At 46.9% G+C, this 18746-nt stretch overlaps 4 protein-coding genes across 5 annotated transcripts in view; 2 read left to right on the top strand and 2 right to left on the bottom strand.

Moving 5' to 3' along the window:
• Nucleotides 1-9672, bottom strand: part of LOC108028802 (homeodomain-interacting protein kinase 2) — a 36070-nt gene extending 26398 nt beyond the window's left edge. Inside the window, exons 1-2 of the mRNA XM_017100789.3 lie at nucleotides 9431-9672; nucleotides 4448-5016 (exon numbers count right to left, since the gene is read on the bottom strand). Coding sequence (XP_016956278.1) covers nucleotides 4448-4721 — 274 coding nt within the window. The 5' untranslated portion in view covers nucleotides 4722-5016; nucleotides 9431-9672. The remainder of the gene's footprint in view (nucleotides 1-4447; nucleotides 5017-9430) is intronic.
• A 221-nt stretch (nucleotides 9673-9893) lies between these two features.
• On the top strand, nucleotides 9894-10701 carry LOC108031279 (peptidyl-prolyl cis-trans isomerase-like 1). The gene is made up of 2 exons (XM_017104524.3): nucleotides 9894-10107; nucleotides 10188-10701. The coding sequence occupies exons 1-2, from the start codon at nucleotides 10025-10027 to the stop codon at nucleotides 10633-10635; spliced, it is 531 nt and encodes a 176-aa protein (XP_016960013.1). The 5' UTR covers nucleotides 9894-10024; the 3' UTR covers nucleotides 10636-10701.
• Nucleotides 10689-11948, bottom strand: LOC108031268 (BLOC-1-related complex subunit 6). Its single transcript, XM_017104512.3, has 3 exons — nucleotides 11410-11948; nucleotides 10876-11341; nucleotides 10689-10816 (listed from the first exon to the last, which is right to left on the bottom strand). Exons 1-3 carry the CDS (start codon nucleotides 11801-11803, stop codon nucleotides 10771-10773), a joined length of 906 nt encoding a protein of 301 aa, XP_016960001.1. The 5' UTR covers nucleotides 11804-11948; the 3' UTR covers nucleotides 10689-10770.
• A 231-nt stretch (nucleotides 11949-12179) lies between these two features.
• Nucleotides 12180-18746, top strand: part of LOC108028650 (klarsicht protein) — a 116009-nt gene continuing 109442 nt past the window's right edge. For both annotated transcript variants that reach the window (XM_017100578.3, XM_017100586.3), the window contains exon 1: nucleotides 12180-12836. The gene's annotated coding sequence lies outside the window, so the exon portion shown is untranslated. The remainder of the gene's footprint in view (nucleotides 12837-18746) is intronic.

The following is an 18746-nucleotide window of genomic DNA, read 5'->3' on the forward strand; positions in this document are numbered from 1 at the left end:
GTTACAGCACTCTTCTTTGACAGTCTGCTTTTGAAAACCCTTTCCCACAGCTACCAGGTATCTTTTAGTCGAATAACTCATCCCCACCGGTCTCACTTGTTTTTCGGGGACTGCAAACTCAATTAAAACTGCCAACTATATGCGCAATGAACGTCTACAGACACGCGAAACAAGTTCTCAGGCTGAAACTGGTCCGATTTCTCAAAGTTGCTGCTGCTCTGCGAAGATCTTTCGGAGCAACGAGACTCAAGCCCGAAAATGAACGAAAAACAAGCGAAACAAAGCTGAAATCAATGTGTGTACTTCCACAAGGAGAAAGAGGCAGCTGAAGTCCATCTACCGTGAACGAAAGCCGACTCGGCAACAGTTCCAAAGTTCAGATCTCCCCGGGAATTATCATATTCGAGTACATCAAATTGAAACTCACTTAAAGCACCGCGTGGGGATCATCTAATGGATTGTGTGGCTTACCTGCAATGGAAGAGAATAAAAGTCGAATTAAAACAGGGAAAATTACAATCACACTTTGGCATTCAACAATTAGTTGAGCTTCTAATGATGGAATCGTGTTTTGATCATTTCGTAGGGAAATGGCAGCTGAATTTTAAATATTGAAAATTGATTTTCTAAATGTGTTTACACACCAAAACAGAGCTTCTCTGGCCTCGACTAGCCGACCCTATCCATCATATATCAGCAAATATATGCCCACGTATGACAACACCAGAAGTCAAATTCGGTGGCATGTCAGAAATAATTGAGGGAAAAGCTAAGCAAAATAAATACACCACGTAAAGATAATTTTTGCCGTCCTCTTTAATCTACTTTATCTATCTGCCCCCTCTTTTTACTGCTGCCTTGCGTTTCGGTTAATTGAAACGCTTGCTATGGCCGACTTGAGCTGAGTATCTGTATCTGTGCATCGGTGGTTGTATCTGTATCTGGCAGATATATACAGTCATCACGGACAGCTGTCATTTCCACGAGTTTCCCTGAGTGGCGGACCCTTTAAGTGCCCGCCCAACCCCAGTTTGACCTTCTCGAGTTTTGAGTTAAAGGAAAAGCATTTTCACTTCTGACATTGATTTTGAGGCCAGGCCATCGCTCTTCGATCGCCAGATCCCCAGGTTCCCCAAAATATTCGTTACAGAGCCATGACTATATTCATGAATTGGCAGCGGTCGGTGTCGTTAGCCATTTAACCATTCCGAAACAGAAAATAAAATCCGAATCTGAATTTTGTTTACCCGTCTTTCTGTTTTCGACTTTTCGTTGTCTCTGCACTTTGAGCCTACGTGATGTCTTGCATGGAAATTTCATTTATATTTTCCGTCCGCCTGTCTTTTGTGTGTGTTTCTCGACTTCTCTTCACATGTCAACCGCATAGCCAAATGTATTTTCGGCTGTGACAAAAATAAAAGCTAAGTCAATGTGTTGTAAATTTAAATAAAGTCCTCACTAAGACTCTCAGTTATTAATTTGTTTTAGCAAGCTGAAATAACTAGTGTCCTAAGTAGCTGTAACCACGGTGTTACTACTAAGCCCTAATGGATTTTAAAGCTGAGAAAGCATGAAAAATTCATTTTGGACTAAGTTGAACTGCTCTCGACAGCAGAACGAAAAACAAACGCAGAACGTGTCAGAGGGGACTGATTGACATGTGAGCTTTGCCCTCTCGTTCCCCCAACCCCATCTCGCCCTGCGTGGGCTTGGTAGAATGTCTTTGGAGAAACCTTCGCTGCTTTTGGCTCTATTCTGTGTCGCAAAGGGAACAGCGAAAGGCACGCACACTCAGACGCCATTGAGGTATCACATAACCCAGTGGCTAGAGGAGCGAGAAGAAAGGGCCCAGAAGAAAGGCGGGCGGAGAACAGGGAGCCGGCTGGGTTTTAATGAGAGATGCACGCGTGTACCAGTTTCCCTTTGGACACGTCCGACTGGGGAACCTGTTTTTTCGGGCACCCAGACTGCGGAACCTGCTCGGAGATAGTGCTCGACCGAACCCATGTATCTTTCTGGCACCGGCTGCTTCTGGTTTTCCATATATTGTAATTTTCGGACTTATCACACTCAGACTATAGTCGGTATCAAGCTGCAGCGGTGAAAAGGGGGCAAAGTGAAAGATTCTCGTTTTAAAGATGCCCAAAAGAAGAAGCAGAAAAATGAGAACAGTAGCAAGGCACGGATTGAATAGCCCACTGCTTTAAGTACCCTTTTGGGTGCGTCATATCATAAGCTAAATATCATTTAAAATCCGATAGGAACATCCATGTTTATAGGATCCAACTTTGGAGAAATACCCCTTGGAAACCCAATCGCAAAGGAGAGCAGCGAGGCGCACCGGTTACGGGCAAGTGGTGGTGTGTATCTGTGTGTGCCGGGTGAAATTGCGAACAGAAGAACGCCCACACTGGCGGAGCAGGACGGAGGCAGGGGCAGAGAGCGGAAATAGGAGACCCGAAGACCGGGCTGGGTGCCCAGCTGCCTAAGCTCCTTTCACCCACTCGAACTCAACGTGATCCCCGGAGAAGGCGGCGGGGAAATCTTCTGCGGGGTTAGGGCTCACAGTCAGCTGAAATTATTAGCAACCGGCGGAGATTTATGGGCGAAAGTCCCCGTTCAGCTGGCAGTATGAAAAAGGCAACAAAGTAAGCGGAAACTCTTTGATCGACAGGCAGAAGAAAAGAAATGTGCGGGAAAACCGCAGGGGAAGTCGAGAATGCTGAGCGAGAAGTTAATTATTAGGGCAGAATGAGAAGACGCGAGGTGGAAAATGCAGGCTGGGAGAAGAAAGCTGAGCTCCGAATCACGGAGAATTTCACCCACTTTATAAAAAAATTATACCAAGGTCCGCAACGAATTAAACCTCATCTTAAGATAAGATAGCTTACCCCCAAAGCTCCCTAGATCTGGATTAGGCCGATATCATGAATATCCACTATCCACAGAAATTAATTACCAACTTTTCCAGCTGATAAGATTACTGAAGTAAATAACTAGCCAATGACAGCCCGAAAATCAACACGTTGATTTACCAAAACCGAGCATGTATCTTTTGCCAAAGTATCTGAAACAGCAAACCAGAAATAAAAGAGTCGTACTCCCTTATCAAATGCCCCGATAAAAGGCCAACAAAAATGTGAAAAAATATAAAAGTATTATCTCGATTAGTGGCAAGCAAACAAAACCAGATAAACAATTCGCAGAAGGAAACGGCAAAAGTGTGGGGGAAAAATGACCGAAAAAGAAAATAACACAAAATATTCCATATTCCATATTCCAGCCACACTCGGATGACGACAACAAGCCAGCAGGCGGCGAACGAGGAGCGCAAACAACTGAAATATTTTTATAAGTCGCAATAAGCGAAAATAAATAAACCGAAAGAAATACAGCCAAGCGCAGAGGCGGAGCAGCTCAAAGGCGAAAACTTAGATTGGGAGACAATTGGGGTGGTAATTGCGTCCGCTGGAATTTTCAATGAGCCGGGGAAATACGAAGGGACCTTGTGAGACATCAGACAATAACTCATGGTAGTCGTAAAGCCCGTGGAAATGCGAGTACAGTAGGGCAACCTAGGGCAATGAAAGCTTCAACACAAAAATTTCAGGGGGATTATGGGAGGGAAATTTCCTCAGACGCCAGGAGAGACACACGTAATCGCTGATGGCGTGAGGAGTGTGAAAACGATACAGAACAAGTCTGGGAATGTCCACAAACCCAGAAACACAAAACAACGACAAACCATGTGAATTATCGCTCCTCGCTCTCGCCGAAAATGAAAATACAAAAATGTTGCCATGGCGTCTATTGTGATAATCAACAATGAAAAAGGGGAGGCGGTGGGAGAAATCGGGTGATAAGGGGCCCCAGAAGAAGCAGAAGTATGGCACGGCAACCAATAACAATAAATATTGCGCCTAGAACTCAATAACAACAGAGTATTTGCCCACAGCGCGTGTGTGATAACGATAACTCAGGCAAATCAAGCGATTGTCACAATAATCGATGAGTGCTATCAACTACGGAAAGGTGCAATCAAGCGGGCAAATTGAATTGGCACACATCCCCTGATTCATCCGCATCATGGCAAAACGAGGCACGATAACTTGTGATACACGATCTCGATTACAGCGATTGCCAAAGACCGATAGACTTTGTGTCATCGCATCAAAAAAATCAATACTGGTAGTACATCTGTCCACTCCTTTTCATAATTATAACAAGAATCTGTTGGTCTAGAATATCCCTTTAAATCTCCAGCTCAGTCAATCTCTGTCAATCAAACCAATGCAAATGTAGCCCTAGAGTTTTCAAATCTCTTATGAGCCCGTCTAAAAGTATGCACCAAATATAATGTGCTTCAAAGCAGGGCAATTATTTTTTGTTGCATACTTTTAGACACCTTTTTTAAGTGATTTATTCTTCGAATAAGCCAAGAACTCACCTGTCTGGCGCTTTCGCTTGCTGGCTGCTGCTGCAGTTAGCGACGATGGAGGGGTTGCTGCTGCCGAAGAGGTCGAGGTCGCAGGCTGCCTCAGCGGCTGTTGCTGCTGCTGACGCGTCCCGTCCGCAGTTGCCGTTACCGTCAGATCGCCGTAGAAGGACGCCGCCCTGGCTGACAGTCCCGCTCCTAATCCCGGACAGAATCCGGATCCCCCGCCCCCGGCAACGGCGTAGTCAACGAAATCGGACGCTTTCGGCTGGTGGGACGTTTTCATTGGCGCATGCTATCCCGCTCTGGCGTGCTCGTCGGCTGTCTCCCTCGCACTCAGTTGGCCTGCCCTTGCATTTGGGTGTTGTTCTGGGGTTCCGCTCCGCCCTTGCCGGCTCCTGACAAACTATGTTTGTACAAAACGTGTTGAGTCGAGGGCGAGGTTCGAGTCGCCTCTTGAAATTTCAGTTTAATTTCAATATTTCAGGATTTATTCGGAGTAAAATTTTTCACGAAGAGGATTATTTACAATAATATACTTTTTCAAGACAAATACGATTTATGCCAAATTAAAAGAGAATCTGCAAGTAGAGAGGTGAGTTCGACGGTTAGTTCGAGCTTAAATTGTATTCAAATAAAACTCGCCATAAATCACGTAGCCAAACAACATACAAGCACTCGCACACCTGTCCCGCACAAACAGATTTTTATTTTAATAAGTTTTCGGAAAATTTCCATTCAAATATGTTCTACAAGAAACACAAATAATATAATCTAGCTGAAAACAGACAGGGCTCGTATGTAGACACTTCATTATACATTTTAGGCATCCTATTTATTGGCTCTTTAGGCTTTCTAAATAAAGCACTGTCGCACAGAGTTAGTAAATTATTTATTTTTAAACCCAAATTTCCCATTTCCAGAGTCCACTGTAGTTTACTATGTTTTTCCCACTTGATTCAGCATTCAAACTACGCAAAAAGCGCTGCCAGAGGAAACTATAAAAACAAGGCAAACAAATTTCGGGTGTCGAAAATGAGAACCACAAAAGAACGAAAAGCAAACAACAATAAAAACATTTCGGAGATTACGCACTTGGCCCAGAGCACAAACAACACTCACACGCTCGCCCTGCTGGCCCTCACAGATACTCACGCTCACCAGCAAACCCTTCTTCTACGCACTTGCTAAAAATTCTACGAAGCCCTCGAAATTAAAGCCAATTGGCTACTTTCGTTGCCAAACCCGAAAACAGAAGAAGGAACCAAAGGCAAATTACCAGCTGCGAGAGCAACAGCAAATGAAGGCAAACAAAAGCCGGTTCCGAAGTTATTAATGGCTGCCCGGTGGTGGGAGAGGGACAGCGAGTGTTATTGAATGAATCTCTGAGATGCAGCTGCCGAGTAAATGGATCCTACAGATACCCAGTGAGTATCTCGTAGTGTTTTCTGGAAGAAGCCACCAGGTAAGCTTTTGGGTTTGTAGAATTTGAATTATTCTGTCGTTGGGGAGGTAAGTTTGATGTATGATATGATATATAATATGATAAATATCTTTATGAGCCATAAGTCAAACTTACTGTACAGTAAAGAGTATAAAAGCGGAACCACTGAGTACAGCGAGTACGGTTTTTCTAAAATAACAATATTTCGAAGGGGCGTAGATGCTAGAAGTAAATCAATTTCCCTAACTAGCGAAGATATATTGAGCAAAACCCCGCGATGAGACTTTTGAAACACAACACCCTTTCAAAGTACCCGGCCCATCGGCAGACGGTTACACACACCGAGCAACTAACGACTAATACGACGGCGTTTAGTTAACGACGCTGGCAGCGGCGGAGGGGCAGAGGCCGAAATCCGAAACCGGGCAGAAAACAAGTTTCCCTGCCGCTGCTGCTGCTCGAGTCCATCATCTCATTTTGGGTGTAACCAAAATTAATATTTATGCTGTTGATTTGTTGCAGGAAAATTGCAAAACACTGAGGGTTTCTTTCGTAATACGCCACCGCACAGGCACACGGGCACTCGGGCGCGATGCACACACGGCCCCCAAACACCTGCCAGCGAGTCCGGTGTTTATTTATGCACTTTAGTGTGTTTTGCACCTTTTTCGCAGCAGCCCCGCACACGCAGGCACACGGGCGAGTGTGTATCTTGGCTTTCTGTAGCTGGCTCTTCCTCGACAGCAGGCAGCCGAATCTTCGGTGGCTGCAACGTCCGCTCGCGAAGCCGTTTGTGGAGACTCTGAACCGCAGAAGCGAGGCGCTCTTGGACCGGAGGCACCGAAACTTTGTTGCCACGGAGCCACAGAGAGCCGGCCTCTCGCTCTTTCTCCGCGCGGATTCTTCCAGGCGCCTGCGCAAGCCCCGTCTTCTCTTCTCTTCTCTGCTCCTCTCTTCCCCGGCCTCTTTCCCGCCTCCTGGCGCCCTTTCTCCTTTCTCCCCGCCCGAGCTGCGACTTTTTAAAGCTCTGCCCGGGGGACGAATCGCGAAATTATTTTTGCCTTCCTTCGCTGCGGTGTTGTTTTGGTTTTTCCTTCATTTGCTACCGTGGAATGTCCTGGGGTTTCATGGCACCCGCTCCCAACTACCTGTGGTTCTGGAGTGTGGTGCTATCCCAACACACCCTTCTATCTTGTAGTTTCATCACGGCCACAACGATTGACTAGGGACAGGGCAAACAGCCTTAGCACCAGATACCGTTCGACGAGATACTGCAGGGAGAGCCTCGGCAAGGGGTATTCCACTGTCGGTAGCTCACCCAGGGCCTGCTGCTTACGTGGATGTCCCTCCTCGGCGCCACCCAAAGGTGTGAGGGGCTCCATTTGACACGTAAGGATTTGCGTCGGCAGCAGAATCGCGGGGGGAGGAGGGGCGGGAGAAAGGGAGGAGAAAGCGCACAGGGGAGGCCAAGAACCGGCAAAGGGGCACCTTGCGAAATAGTTTCTTTTTGCGGTGGGTCGGGAAGGGGGTGGGAAAAGTGGTTCAGTTGGGCAGCCGCCGGGTGAGAGGAGGCGTCGTGGGCAGACTTAATTATATAGAACAAGATGGTGGCAAAACATATTTTTAGCCCAGCCAAGGAGCCCTAATAGTTTCGCCGGAGAAAGGCTTAGGAGGTGCCTTCGGGCAACTTTGTTTTCCCGGCCAAGGATCAAAGCAAACATATGGCTTCCAGCAAGGCGAACCAAATAATTGCATCAAAATTGGGTGCATGGAAATTGGTGATTTTTTGGTGGAAATGTATCCCATACTGCTAGTAATTAAGCCATTATGCAGGGGAATGCTGCCTCAGGCGTTGAATCTGAAATCAGATGTTCGGTCTTGATTCCGCTCCGCAGGAGGCGAGTTTACGAGTCTGTGTCCCCGGGGGTTTCCCCGCAGAAGACTCGATTAGCTGCAGCTTAAACGGGCTTCGGGTTCTGGGCCCTGGACTCCGGGCCTGGTGGCAGCGTCAGCGGTCTTCTGGGCTGTCCACACCCCTTTCCCTGTTCCCCTTTCCCTGTTCCCCGCAGCGACAACGCCACAATTCAATCAGCAGCATGGTTGGCAGCCTGGGCGTCAATTACAGGCCAATAAAGCTGCTCTCCACACCCCCCCTCACTTAATCTCATTTGGCAAACTTTCCAACAGCTGTTGGGGGGTGGGGAGTCGTGGGAGGGACACCTAACATATGGAAGCTTCGAGTTTTCCTTTCCCCGTAAGCTCTAATTGACAGCTGCCAAAGAGGGAGTGGGGCGGGGGATAAGCCGGGAAAACCCACAAGCAGCAAGCGACAGCCCGCCCAACGCCCCACCCCGCGCCTCGTTAAAGTTGTGCAACAATTTCCCTTTAAACGATTTACATAAAAAACCCACGGGGAAATGCGGAGAGAGACGGGGCACTTTTCCCTGTCCCGCTCTTTCGGTATCCTTGAATGAGCGCGCTCTCTCCCGCTGCGAGAGTGAGAGAGAGAGAGGAGCAGCCGGCGGCGGTTCCTTTGATGAATCGCCAAGCGCTGGTGATTATGATGACGCAGCGTCACAGGAGGAGGAGCAGAGGGGCGGAAAGGCAGGGATTTCCGCCTCCAGTTTTTGTTGGACTCTGTTTTGAAAATGCCAAAAGAGTTGGCCATAAATCCCAAACAATAAAAATGACCCGGGGATAAAGTCCCAGAAGTGGAGGCATTCCTTAAGCCCAGATGGCGTGGAGTTACTGCAGAACATTCTGGACCTACTGATAAATAAGTTAGCTATTTATCTGAGTGCAGTGTGTTGAAAACAATAAACTTATTAAACTGTATAATACTTCAAATATTTCAACAGAAGTTTGAGCATACTGCGAGGCATTTTTTCATTAGAAATACTTTCTTTGCGGTTAAAGCCACATTGTAATCATAGTAGTAATTACCAGGAAAGTGAGTATAACAAAAAACAAACTCCAATAAGCAAATAAGAGCAATAACAGAGGCTTTTATACCGTAGATACATCCATTGGGTACACCAAATGAAACTTAATTGTTTGGCCTGATGGGACTCGAATTTCCATGGCCCGGGGAATGAAAACACAAAAATCCTTAACTAAGGGCGAGAGAGAGGGCGCTACCCGCACCCGCATTCGAGAAAAACAATGGGAAAATCCAGTTTTCCCATATGGAACCCGCCCCGGGGAAGGAATTTGGGAAAAACGAGCTGGCCTGGTGCACACTGCACCCTGTGGATAAATTGTTGCTAACAAAAGCAGCCGAAAGCCCCAGTAGAGCAACAATTCCATGGCGAAAACAAGTTGAAAATGCAATTGAAAATCGCTTCGCTCTTTGTTTTTCTCACCAACACATGCACTCGCTCTCTCGCTCTCCCTGTCACACACACACGCCTCTGTGCGCTACTTTGAGTTCATCGTTTTCAATTCGTTTTCGAGAGTTTCTCTTCTCGCTCGCTCAGCAAACACAACACAGCAAACAAAAAACACGCTCGCACACACACACAGACGCACTGGGGAAATTTATTTTCGCTTACTTTTAGCTTCATTTACGATTAACTGTGGAAAGAGTTGTGGAAATTTGATTATGAAAAAACACTCGCCATGGTTCCGATTCTCTCGCTCTGTTCGCGCTGTCTCACTCACGCACACGCAACGCGCTATCTTGTGTCTCTTTTTCTCGCGAGCCCGACGAAAAGTTCCGTCCGCTAGATATTTTTCCGACACGATTTTTTTCGTCGAAATTTTGAACAGCAACTGTGGTGTGACCGAGTGTGTATCGATCAATAATACCACCCGACGGGTAAATACCAAATATGCCAAGAGCACCTTAAACGGTCACTCTGCAACGCAGCGTCCACTTTTCAAACTTAAATGTAGGGAAAATAAAAAAAATCTCAGCGTAAGAGGTGCTTTATTTTATTTATTGCTTTACATGTATCATTTTTTAAGAGGGGAATGCGCGAATAAAATACCTCGTGGAAGTGGAAATATACCAGATTTCAGAGTTGCCAAGTAGCAGGGAATCGATTGGGTAGCTGGTCACACTTCAAGCGGCGCAGGAACAAAACATAAACAAATATAACTTAATTTCGTTTTAAGGTCCGCGGATTTGAAGAGGAATATATAAAATGCTATCCCTGACAGACCCAGCCAACGCGGGCGGGATTCCCGACAAGGCCTGGCAGCCGCACTTCGTCACTTTGGAAACGAGGTAAGTTGCGAATGCCTCGGTACAGTGCTCACTCAATATGTGGTTATCATAACATTTCTTCTAATATCCTTGCCCCACAGCATGGGGGAGATCACCGTGGAGCTCTACTGGAAGCACGCCCCCAACACGTGCCGCAACTTCGCAGAGCTCTCGCGCAGGGGCTACTACAACAACGTGGTGTTCCACCGGATAATCCGGGACTTCATGATCCAGGGCGGCGACCCCACGGGAACTGGCCGCGGCGGCACCTCCATCTACGGGTCGGAGTTCGGGGACGAGCTGCACGGCGATCTGAAGCACACGGGCGCCGGAATCCTCTCGATGGCCAATTCCGGACCGGACACCAATGGGTCCCAGTTCTTCATCACGCTGGCGCCCACCCAGTGGCTGGACGGCAAGCACACGATCTTCGGAAGGGTCTACACCGGCATGGAGGTGGTCAAGCGGATAGGAATGGTGGAGACCGACAAGAACGACCGTCCTGTGGACCCTCTCAGGATCATCAAGGCCAAGGTGGAGAAGCTGTGAGGTAACGGATGAACTTGAAAGATTGCCATGAAGTTTAGAAATTATAGAGAACCAGATGCAGAAGTATCCTCTTCAGCTTAAATGTATTTACGGAATGACTAGAAACACAAGATTCCAAGATGGCAGATCCCTCTTCTACATGGTGCTGTCCAGCATGTCCACCAGCCGCTTGATCTCCCTGCTGCGGGGAGGAGAAGGCCCATTAGATCTTGGGGGTCTGGCGGGGATCGGCCCACTTACATGCGCTGGCCCAGCTGCTCCGTGGGCTTCATCGACTTGGTGATCTCCTCCGCCTTGGCCAGCAGCTGGTACTGGCACTTGATGTTCGCGTCCAGGGTGTCCGTCAGCTTGTTGACCGCGTTCCGGTGGACCTCCACGTTGTCGGCGGTGATGGAGGAGATGGAGTGCAGCAGGTTGCCCAGGTTCTCCAGCAGATTGTCCACCGAGGTGGCCAGGTACTGGGCCTCCAGCTCGATGTCGCTCAGCACACTGCCGTCCACCTCGGGGATGTTGCGGGATTGCAGGAATCTGCGGGTGAGCAGGCCGTTGCCCGACGCCTGAGCTCCGGCCATCGAGGTGGAGGGCGTGGTGTGCTCCGAGGAGTAGTCCGTGTGGGCGCCCTCGCGCAGCTTGGCCTCCAAGTCGTGGGCCACAAAGTGCCGCATGCCGTCCGAGTCGCTGGCGCCCTCCAGTTCGTAGGGCAGATCTGCGGGCGGAAAAACAGATAATCTAGGTAATCCCGTCGAGAGTTTTGGGGTGCTTCGGGGTTCTTACTGCTCTCCGCCCGCGCTCTGTGCCGCTGGAGGTCCCCGGAGCTGTCCTTGGAGTTGCTATTCGAGTTGCTGTTGTCCTCCTCCGCCAGGGGATCGTCCTCCTCCTCGGGATCGTCCTCGCCAGAGTCCAGATTCACGTAGCTCTCGCCGTTGGGTCCCTTTGCAGTGACTTTCCCGGGCACCGCAGGATGACCCGCCGCCGTGGGCGTGAGGTCCTGCAGGACGTGCTCGGGCACTGCGCCCGGGTACTGGGCCAGGAATGGGATTTCCGTGTAGGAGGAGGCGGGCGTGGCCCCTGCTCCGGATCGCCCAGCTGCTCCCTCCGCCTGGCCACTCTCCTCGTCCACATACCCGTATCGCGGGCGGATGGGGATGTCCTGGTGGCGGTGCGACATGTAGCACTATTTCTGCTCCTTCCAGTCCTATGAAAACAAAGAAGTTTCAGGGAAAAACCAAAACAAAACAGTGATAGCACGACCAATCGGTATCGAACTGGTTCACAGCTAGTTCCACGGCAGCTGGTTCCCCTGGCTTAAGTCGTTTTTTAATACAAACGAGACATTTAAAAATTATTTAATAAAGCTAGGAGAAAACATTCCAGCCCTGCTTTTTGTTACTTGGCTTGAGTCGCCGCTAAGATCAATCGAAGTTCCAAGCCTTGAATGTTGCCTTTGCTAAAATAGTATTTTTAGTATTTACGGCTATTTCTAGCTGTTTTCGCGAAATACCAAACCGGTCTAAGTCCGCCCGATCGAAAGCGGTCACTCTGGCAGCGACAAAAAATCAAAAAAAACCTTTGTTGCGGGTGGTTGTGGTTTGCGGCGCGCGTGCTGATCGAAGTTTGCGACATGGTAAAATGAGCCAGAAGTGATGATAAACGGATAAAGAACCCCGGAAAGGGTTTGGCCAAGCAGCCAGCACTCTGATTTGTGTTTTGTGTTCGTTTTCGAAGGAAGTCGCCGCGTCCCAGGCCGTCGTAAGTGTTTATGTCCGCGCGCAGGGGGAATTGCCAACAGCTCAGCCGCTTAGAGTGCCAAAAGTGAGCCAGAATCGGAGGAAATAAGCGGCTAAAGAGGAATTCGCAACAAGAGGAAGCAGTCCTGGCCGTGTGCCTGTGTGTGTGTGCATGTGTGTGCTGGCGTCGCTGAAAAGTGCATGTGAAAAGCATTGAGAAAAGGCCGAAAAGGTACCGAGGAAAGGCAGGAAAAGTGAGAAAACCGCTGGCGAAACAGCCGAAAACACAAAGTGGCTAAGTAAAGTAAAGTTTTGATAAAATAAACCGCAGTCGACTGCATTGCGTGCACTTGTGTGAGCCGCTGCAAGCGCGTTGGTGTGAGTGTGGAAGTGAAGAAGAAAAAAACAGTTTTGCAGCGCAGTACAAATTCCAATTGGAGTCTGCAGGAGCATTCGGCGTCTGGGAAAAAACAAGTGAGTGTGCGAAGTAAAACAAAATAGAGTTAAATACAGTCTTGAAGCAATTGTGTGTGTGCGCCTGCGTTTTCCTCTATTTTGTTCTTAACTTCTTGTTCTCTTCTTCGTCTGGTTTCTTCTTCTTTCCCCCTACTGCAATTCGTGCAGTCAGCAAGTGTGTGAGCGCGATAGAGCGATCGCTGGCTTCTCTTCCAACCCGCCGCTGCCCCTCCTTCACGAAACACCTCTTTCCAACTCCCTTTGTTGTATTGGTGCTCTTTCCTATCTACCGTTATGTTTCGATTGCGATTTCGTAATAACTGCCATCATATTGCATTCGCTCTCTCCGCTCTTCTTCTTCTCAACCGCCTGGCCACTCTCTTCACTTTGTGTGTGTGTTAACTGTGAGTTTCAATTGTTGTTTTTACTAATGTGCGTGGGCTGATTTTTATTTATCTATCAATCGGTTTTGACATCGGTGAAGTGCCGACAGCTGGAAAATAAGCGATAAAAGAGAGAGAACGCATGTGACATAACGGGAGAAAGGACTTCCAGGAAATAAACAATTTTTTGGAAAATGCTTGCATTGCAATATTGAAATTGGAAAAAGTGGGAATAAGATCAAGAAAATTAAACAATTTTCTTATGCATATTTAGCTAATCATTTCGTGGTTTCAAGTCTCCAGTTAAGGATCCTTCTCCTTCAAGTAGCTCCCTACTTCGCACTTCATTTTCCATTCCATTTCTATAAACAAGAGAGATTTTCCATTTTCCGAGGCGACACTTGAACATGGGTTTCTTTGACCTTTTCCCACAACCATTTCCCCGCCGAGCTCTTGAATGAAAATGTTTTTATTTATTGATTTCCATATTGCATTCATCTCGCTTTCCCGATTTCCCGCGCGCCCACTCGATGACCCGCTGACCCAGCGGAATGGAAAATGGAAAACCGTTTAAGTAGTGCCCTCTTCCTAGATTTCCCACCCCACGCCTCCCGCGCCATCTGTTTTCCCCATTTTCCTTGGGGCGGGGTTGAGGCGATGCCTTGGAGCAGATTAAATGCGCGTCCTAATGCGATTTGCATTCGTCTTTTGCCCCGCGGGCTTTCCTTCGGTTTTCCCAGCACAGAGTACATCGTGCCTGCTCTGGGGTCAGCGACTGGGAAATCTAATTGAGGAAATTCATATTATTTTCCACTCGCGCCGCCACTCGGCTCTTTCATTTTCATTTTGCCCAGCTTAACCCCAAAGTGTTTTGGCTTTAACGCTCACGTGCCGAGTCTCTGGGCCAAAGCCCATCTCGTGTGGTATCTCATGTGCGTGGCCAATTTTGGCCAGGTCTCCTCGGTCTCTTGGCCATGTTTCTTCCTCCTGTGAGATAAGCGTGTTAATGGCTCATTAGTAGTGGGATGGTTTAGGTCACTTGAGCCAAATTGCCTAACCGAAGACTCGAAACCGAAGACTGGTTCCCGATCTTTGTCCCACACTCTTTTCGGGGCTCATAAGTGTCGAAAAAATAATTGCGGGAGAAGTGAAAATCATCCAGGAGGAAGTGGAAAATTATAGAAATAAAGCCAAGACTCGACTTTGATTATCGCGATTGAGTGCATTTCCACTTTCCTCTAACTGTTTTTCTATCGTTTCTTTGTGAGCCAAATTAAGGTCAGGAAAATATTTCCAAGTTTTGTGGTTCCCCAGGAAAACAGAACTCGGCTTACAAAGATCTGCCAGATCATCTTTGGATTTCTGGCCCATTGTTTCCTCATTTTGGAACTAATTTGGGAATGAAACTGCAAAAGTTCTCAACAATTAATGTTCATTACAGATAGTATTCCCTTTTGATGATAGATCCAAATTCTTTGAAGTTGTACATTGCTTATACAGAATATCTGAATATGTGTATCAAGTTCAAGGTATCTGAAAAGTGGTAGATGCCAAACATTTTGTAACGAACTTTTCCAGGCACACCCAGTTTTAATATGGCTTCTCTGGCACACTTCCGATGTTTATCTTGCTATATTTGCTTTAATTCTGAGGCTCACCCTCGCGCACCCCTTGTTGCCCATGTGCACCCCTTCCTGCCATTCATCCCCCTCCTTCGGTGATATACTGCCTGATATACCATGCAGTACTTCTACCCCATACAGGCGCTCTTTATTCTGCTCCTCAGTTTAATTACAGCATTCCTGATCATTGATTCACTTGCTTCGCTGCGCAAGCATTACAGTGTGATCTCATCTGAAATTCCCCTCCTCGGGGCCCCTGGAACTTGTAATTATCAGCTTTATAAATGCGCTCGAACTCATTTCGCAACACTTCCCGGACTACACTTTATTGCGGAAATCTTTCAGTAGGATCCTCCTCGTCTAGTTTCCCAAGTGATCTCACTTTGCGTTCGAGATTTTGCAATCGCCTGTCGAAGTTCCGTAAACATTTCAAGTCCCAAACTATTGTAGTTCCTTGTATATTGTTGTTCCACTTCATTCTGCCAGTATGGATTGACCTCCTTTTGATTTGTTTACAGCCAGCGGAAAATGAAGGGTTAATGGGTGGGGGGCTGAAGGGGAGGAGGCAATTGATGGCTGTGTTTTCAGTGGAAGGTGTAAAATGAAAAGCGGAGCGTTTACCTGGTAGTTCTTGTGGCAGCCATAATTTGGCGTTATAGCTGTTGCCTTGGTCCAGTTTTCCCCATTGGGAAATATTTGTTGTGATTTTTGTTATACCTTCAGTGCCAGCAAATACCAAAAATATTGCATTTCTATTACACTTATTTATAGAGGTATCCCCCATTTCCGTTTCTGTTTGATTGGGTTTGATAAATGAATCTGGGTCTGAGTGACGTGTGGCTGCATCAATAAGGTCTTTTCAATTTGTTGATCAAGATGAGCTGGGGATCCCCCTTTCCCTTTTCCCAGCGTGTAACTTTTACTTTTTTCTGTCTTTTCGGTGTCCAAATATTTTGACCTCGCTCCCTCGTCTTCTGCCCTCGCCTTTTTGAGTTTTCCCCAAGAAATCTTTTCCCCCTAACGATGTCCGCATTGTTTGCAGCTCATTAATTTCCCAAAGGTTTTCCTCTCAATTTTCTCCGTCTCCTTGATTTGTTATCTGCATTTCCGCATCAAGCTTGTGCTTTTCTCCTCAGCTTCTTCTGACGCACACGAACATGCAACTGTTTGCTGCATGTTTTTCTGGAAAAGATTCGGTGGAAAAACACGCCTACAAATTATGTCAGACTATCTGTAAACGAAAATCTCATTTGGCCACTGTGTCAGCTGCTGAAGTCAATCATTAGCCGGTCGCTAATTAATTTCCATCTTTTCCAGCTCCTAACGAATTTCCTTTGTGCGAAGCGGGTGGCCAATTTGTACAGATCAGCTTTATGTATTTTGCATTTAAAATTAACCTTGAATTCGCCAGACGAAACACAAAATTATACAGCTAATACACATTTGGAACCGGTTCGCTTGTTGTTCAAATAGTTTCGCATTTTTCAGCGTTTCTCGACGGGGAAGGGGTGTGTCTATAGGGAGGTGTCCACAGATCTTGTTTGGCTTATTCACCAAGCCACCGTCTCGTCTCCATTTTCAAGTCATTAAGCTAAAAGCGATTATAAGGTGGAATTCGAGACCAAAAACTTGGTATAACATTATTATTATATTATTATATATTTTTATTGGTTTTTAAAACCCCTTTTGCACAATCCAAAAATAGCCATTGCCTAAGAGATAGGCTGGCCTTTCGAAAATTCCTTACCAAAATCGTTTTTAACTCAAGTATTTGGGACATCAAAGATGCACATTTTAGCGCAATTAAAAGTTTGTTAGCCAAACCGCTGGCCACCTTATAATTGGGGTGATTAACTTGCGAGGAATGCCACAGCCGCCAAAGTATCTGAGGGATACGCAAAGCTGCATTCTGAATTGGTGCCAAGTCCAGAGTTAGCTATTTTCGGTGCATTCCCTGCTTCACTCGGTGATTCTTGAATTAGGAATGGCTGGCTAAGATGCAGTCGCCAGAAGATACATTTCAAAGGCGCACTGCAACTGCTGTGCGCTCGAGTCTAAAAATACAAGGCGGAGCCATTCCATCATGACTAGAAAACAACTCTATGAATAGACGGCTGTGAAGAAGCGCCTCGAAATGATGAAGAGCGAGAGGAATTTTTATTATCAACTCTGGAAGTGGCAGAGTAACTTGTAGAGCGTCTGTGTTCTCCACCGACTTAATTGTGCAGTCTTCTGTCTTCCTCGCTTCGCTCTGCTTCTCCGATTCTCCGATTCTCCGGTTTTAATGAACCACAGAGCGATAAGCGAAGAGTTGGTGGAGGGAGCTCTCCGCCAGAAGGGGGTGCGGGGTTATAAATAGTGCTCCAAACATGTGCGACATGCGGTGGAAATTCAAGGCGAATTGTGGAGGGTCGATCTGCCTTGCCTTTGCCATTCTCAAAGTCAAGGATTTGATTTACAGCGACTTCCCCTTTTTGACAGCCTGGAATTCTCCTCATAGCTCGGCGAAGTGCGGAGGGATCCAGGAAGAATGGCTGTCAAAGTTCTCAGCTGGAATGCATCTGCTGGGGCCTGAAATTAAACCAAATTGTCTGTGGATAGATTGGAGTTACTCTGGGGCCATGGGGAGTCGTTATCGGGGCAGGGCAAAGTTCATTGATACGGGGTGATTTACGGTTAACTTACAATCTGCCTTTATTGGTCTTGGGAAAACAAGAATACAGCCCAGAAAAGTTTGAGTTTTCCTAAAATAACCTTTGATAGCATATATTTCTATAGCGGAAAGTGCACCCCAGGACCTGCTATTCCCACCTAAACGTGCAACTTTCGCAGTGGCCCGCCTTCGCTTTGAATTTATAGCAAGTCAACGCCTCCGAATATATGGGTATCAATAAAATAGCTCTTAAAGTGATTGACTGACCGACTGTTTACATCCAAATGCACTTTCTGCCGGCACTCTTAATTACCCAGGGAACAATTAATAACGTGAAACCTGTGAACCAAAACCGACGCCGAATCGCCGCGGGCCACAAAAGTGAACAGAAAAAGACCCCAGAAAGGCCGCTGCCAAAGGAAAAAAGTAAAAGTCCCACACTGACCTTTGCAGAGGAAGAAAATGTGGTCGGAAAATTTCCGAAATTCCCACACACAAGCTCAGGCTTTTCGAGCACACCCGAAGATCTCTTTGATTTTGCATTTTGCTTTTTGCTGGCTGTCAACTGAAGAATTTTCGTTTATTTTTCGGCTTGATTTCGGCTCAAGCGAAAGTAGTCGCTAGTCGGCGGTTTTCCTTGCTACCATTTTCAGTTTTTGTGATTTAATGCGCGGCTTTTCCTCTCCACCCCGCCCAACCATCGCTCTTGCTTCTCGCGATTTTCCTGTGGACCGGCGGAGATCCCGATTTGCATATCGCAATGCCTGATCGGCCATGGCAAATAAAAATTTATGCAATTAAGCAAATCGGATGGCGGATAACGAAATGAACCAGCGATCCTTTAGCCTGCTCCCCAACGGGTGCCAACCGCCTCCTCCGCCTCCTCCTCCTCACACTGCCATTTTCCTTCCACCTGGAAAACTTCCTCCCTTTCATGTGTGGAGTGTGTGCTTATCGGGAATCGAGCTTGTTGAGCATTCGATAAATCTGCTACAGTTTGGGGTTAGAGATGAGCGCGTGACTCGATGAGGCCATTAAAAACACCTATTTGTGTGGCGTATATAATACTGTTTATAAGCTTATATTCAAAAAATGATCAATGTGCAGCTCTGTAAAGCTATCGAGTTGGCTCTCAACTATCGATGATGTCGATATTAAAGAAAAACTCACAATCGATGAAATCGATATTTCTAAAACATCGATAATATCGATATTTATATTTATGATAATAAATCTGATGACAGTTGCTATTGAGAAGCCTTAACTATGG

The sequence above is a fragment of the Drosophila biarmipes genome, chromosome 3L, assembly GCF_025231255.1.
Source record: "Drosophila biarmipes strain raj3 chromosome 3L, RU_DBia_V1.1, whole genome shotgun sequence".
Taxonomy (NCBI): Eukaryota; Metazoa; Arthropoda; class Insecta; order Diptera; family Drosophilidae; genus Drosophila; species Drosophila biarmipes.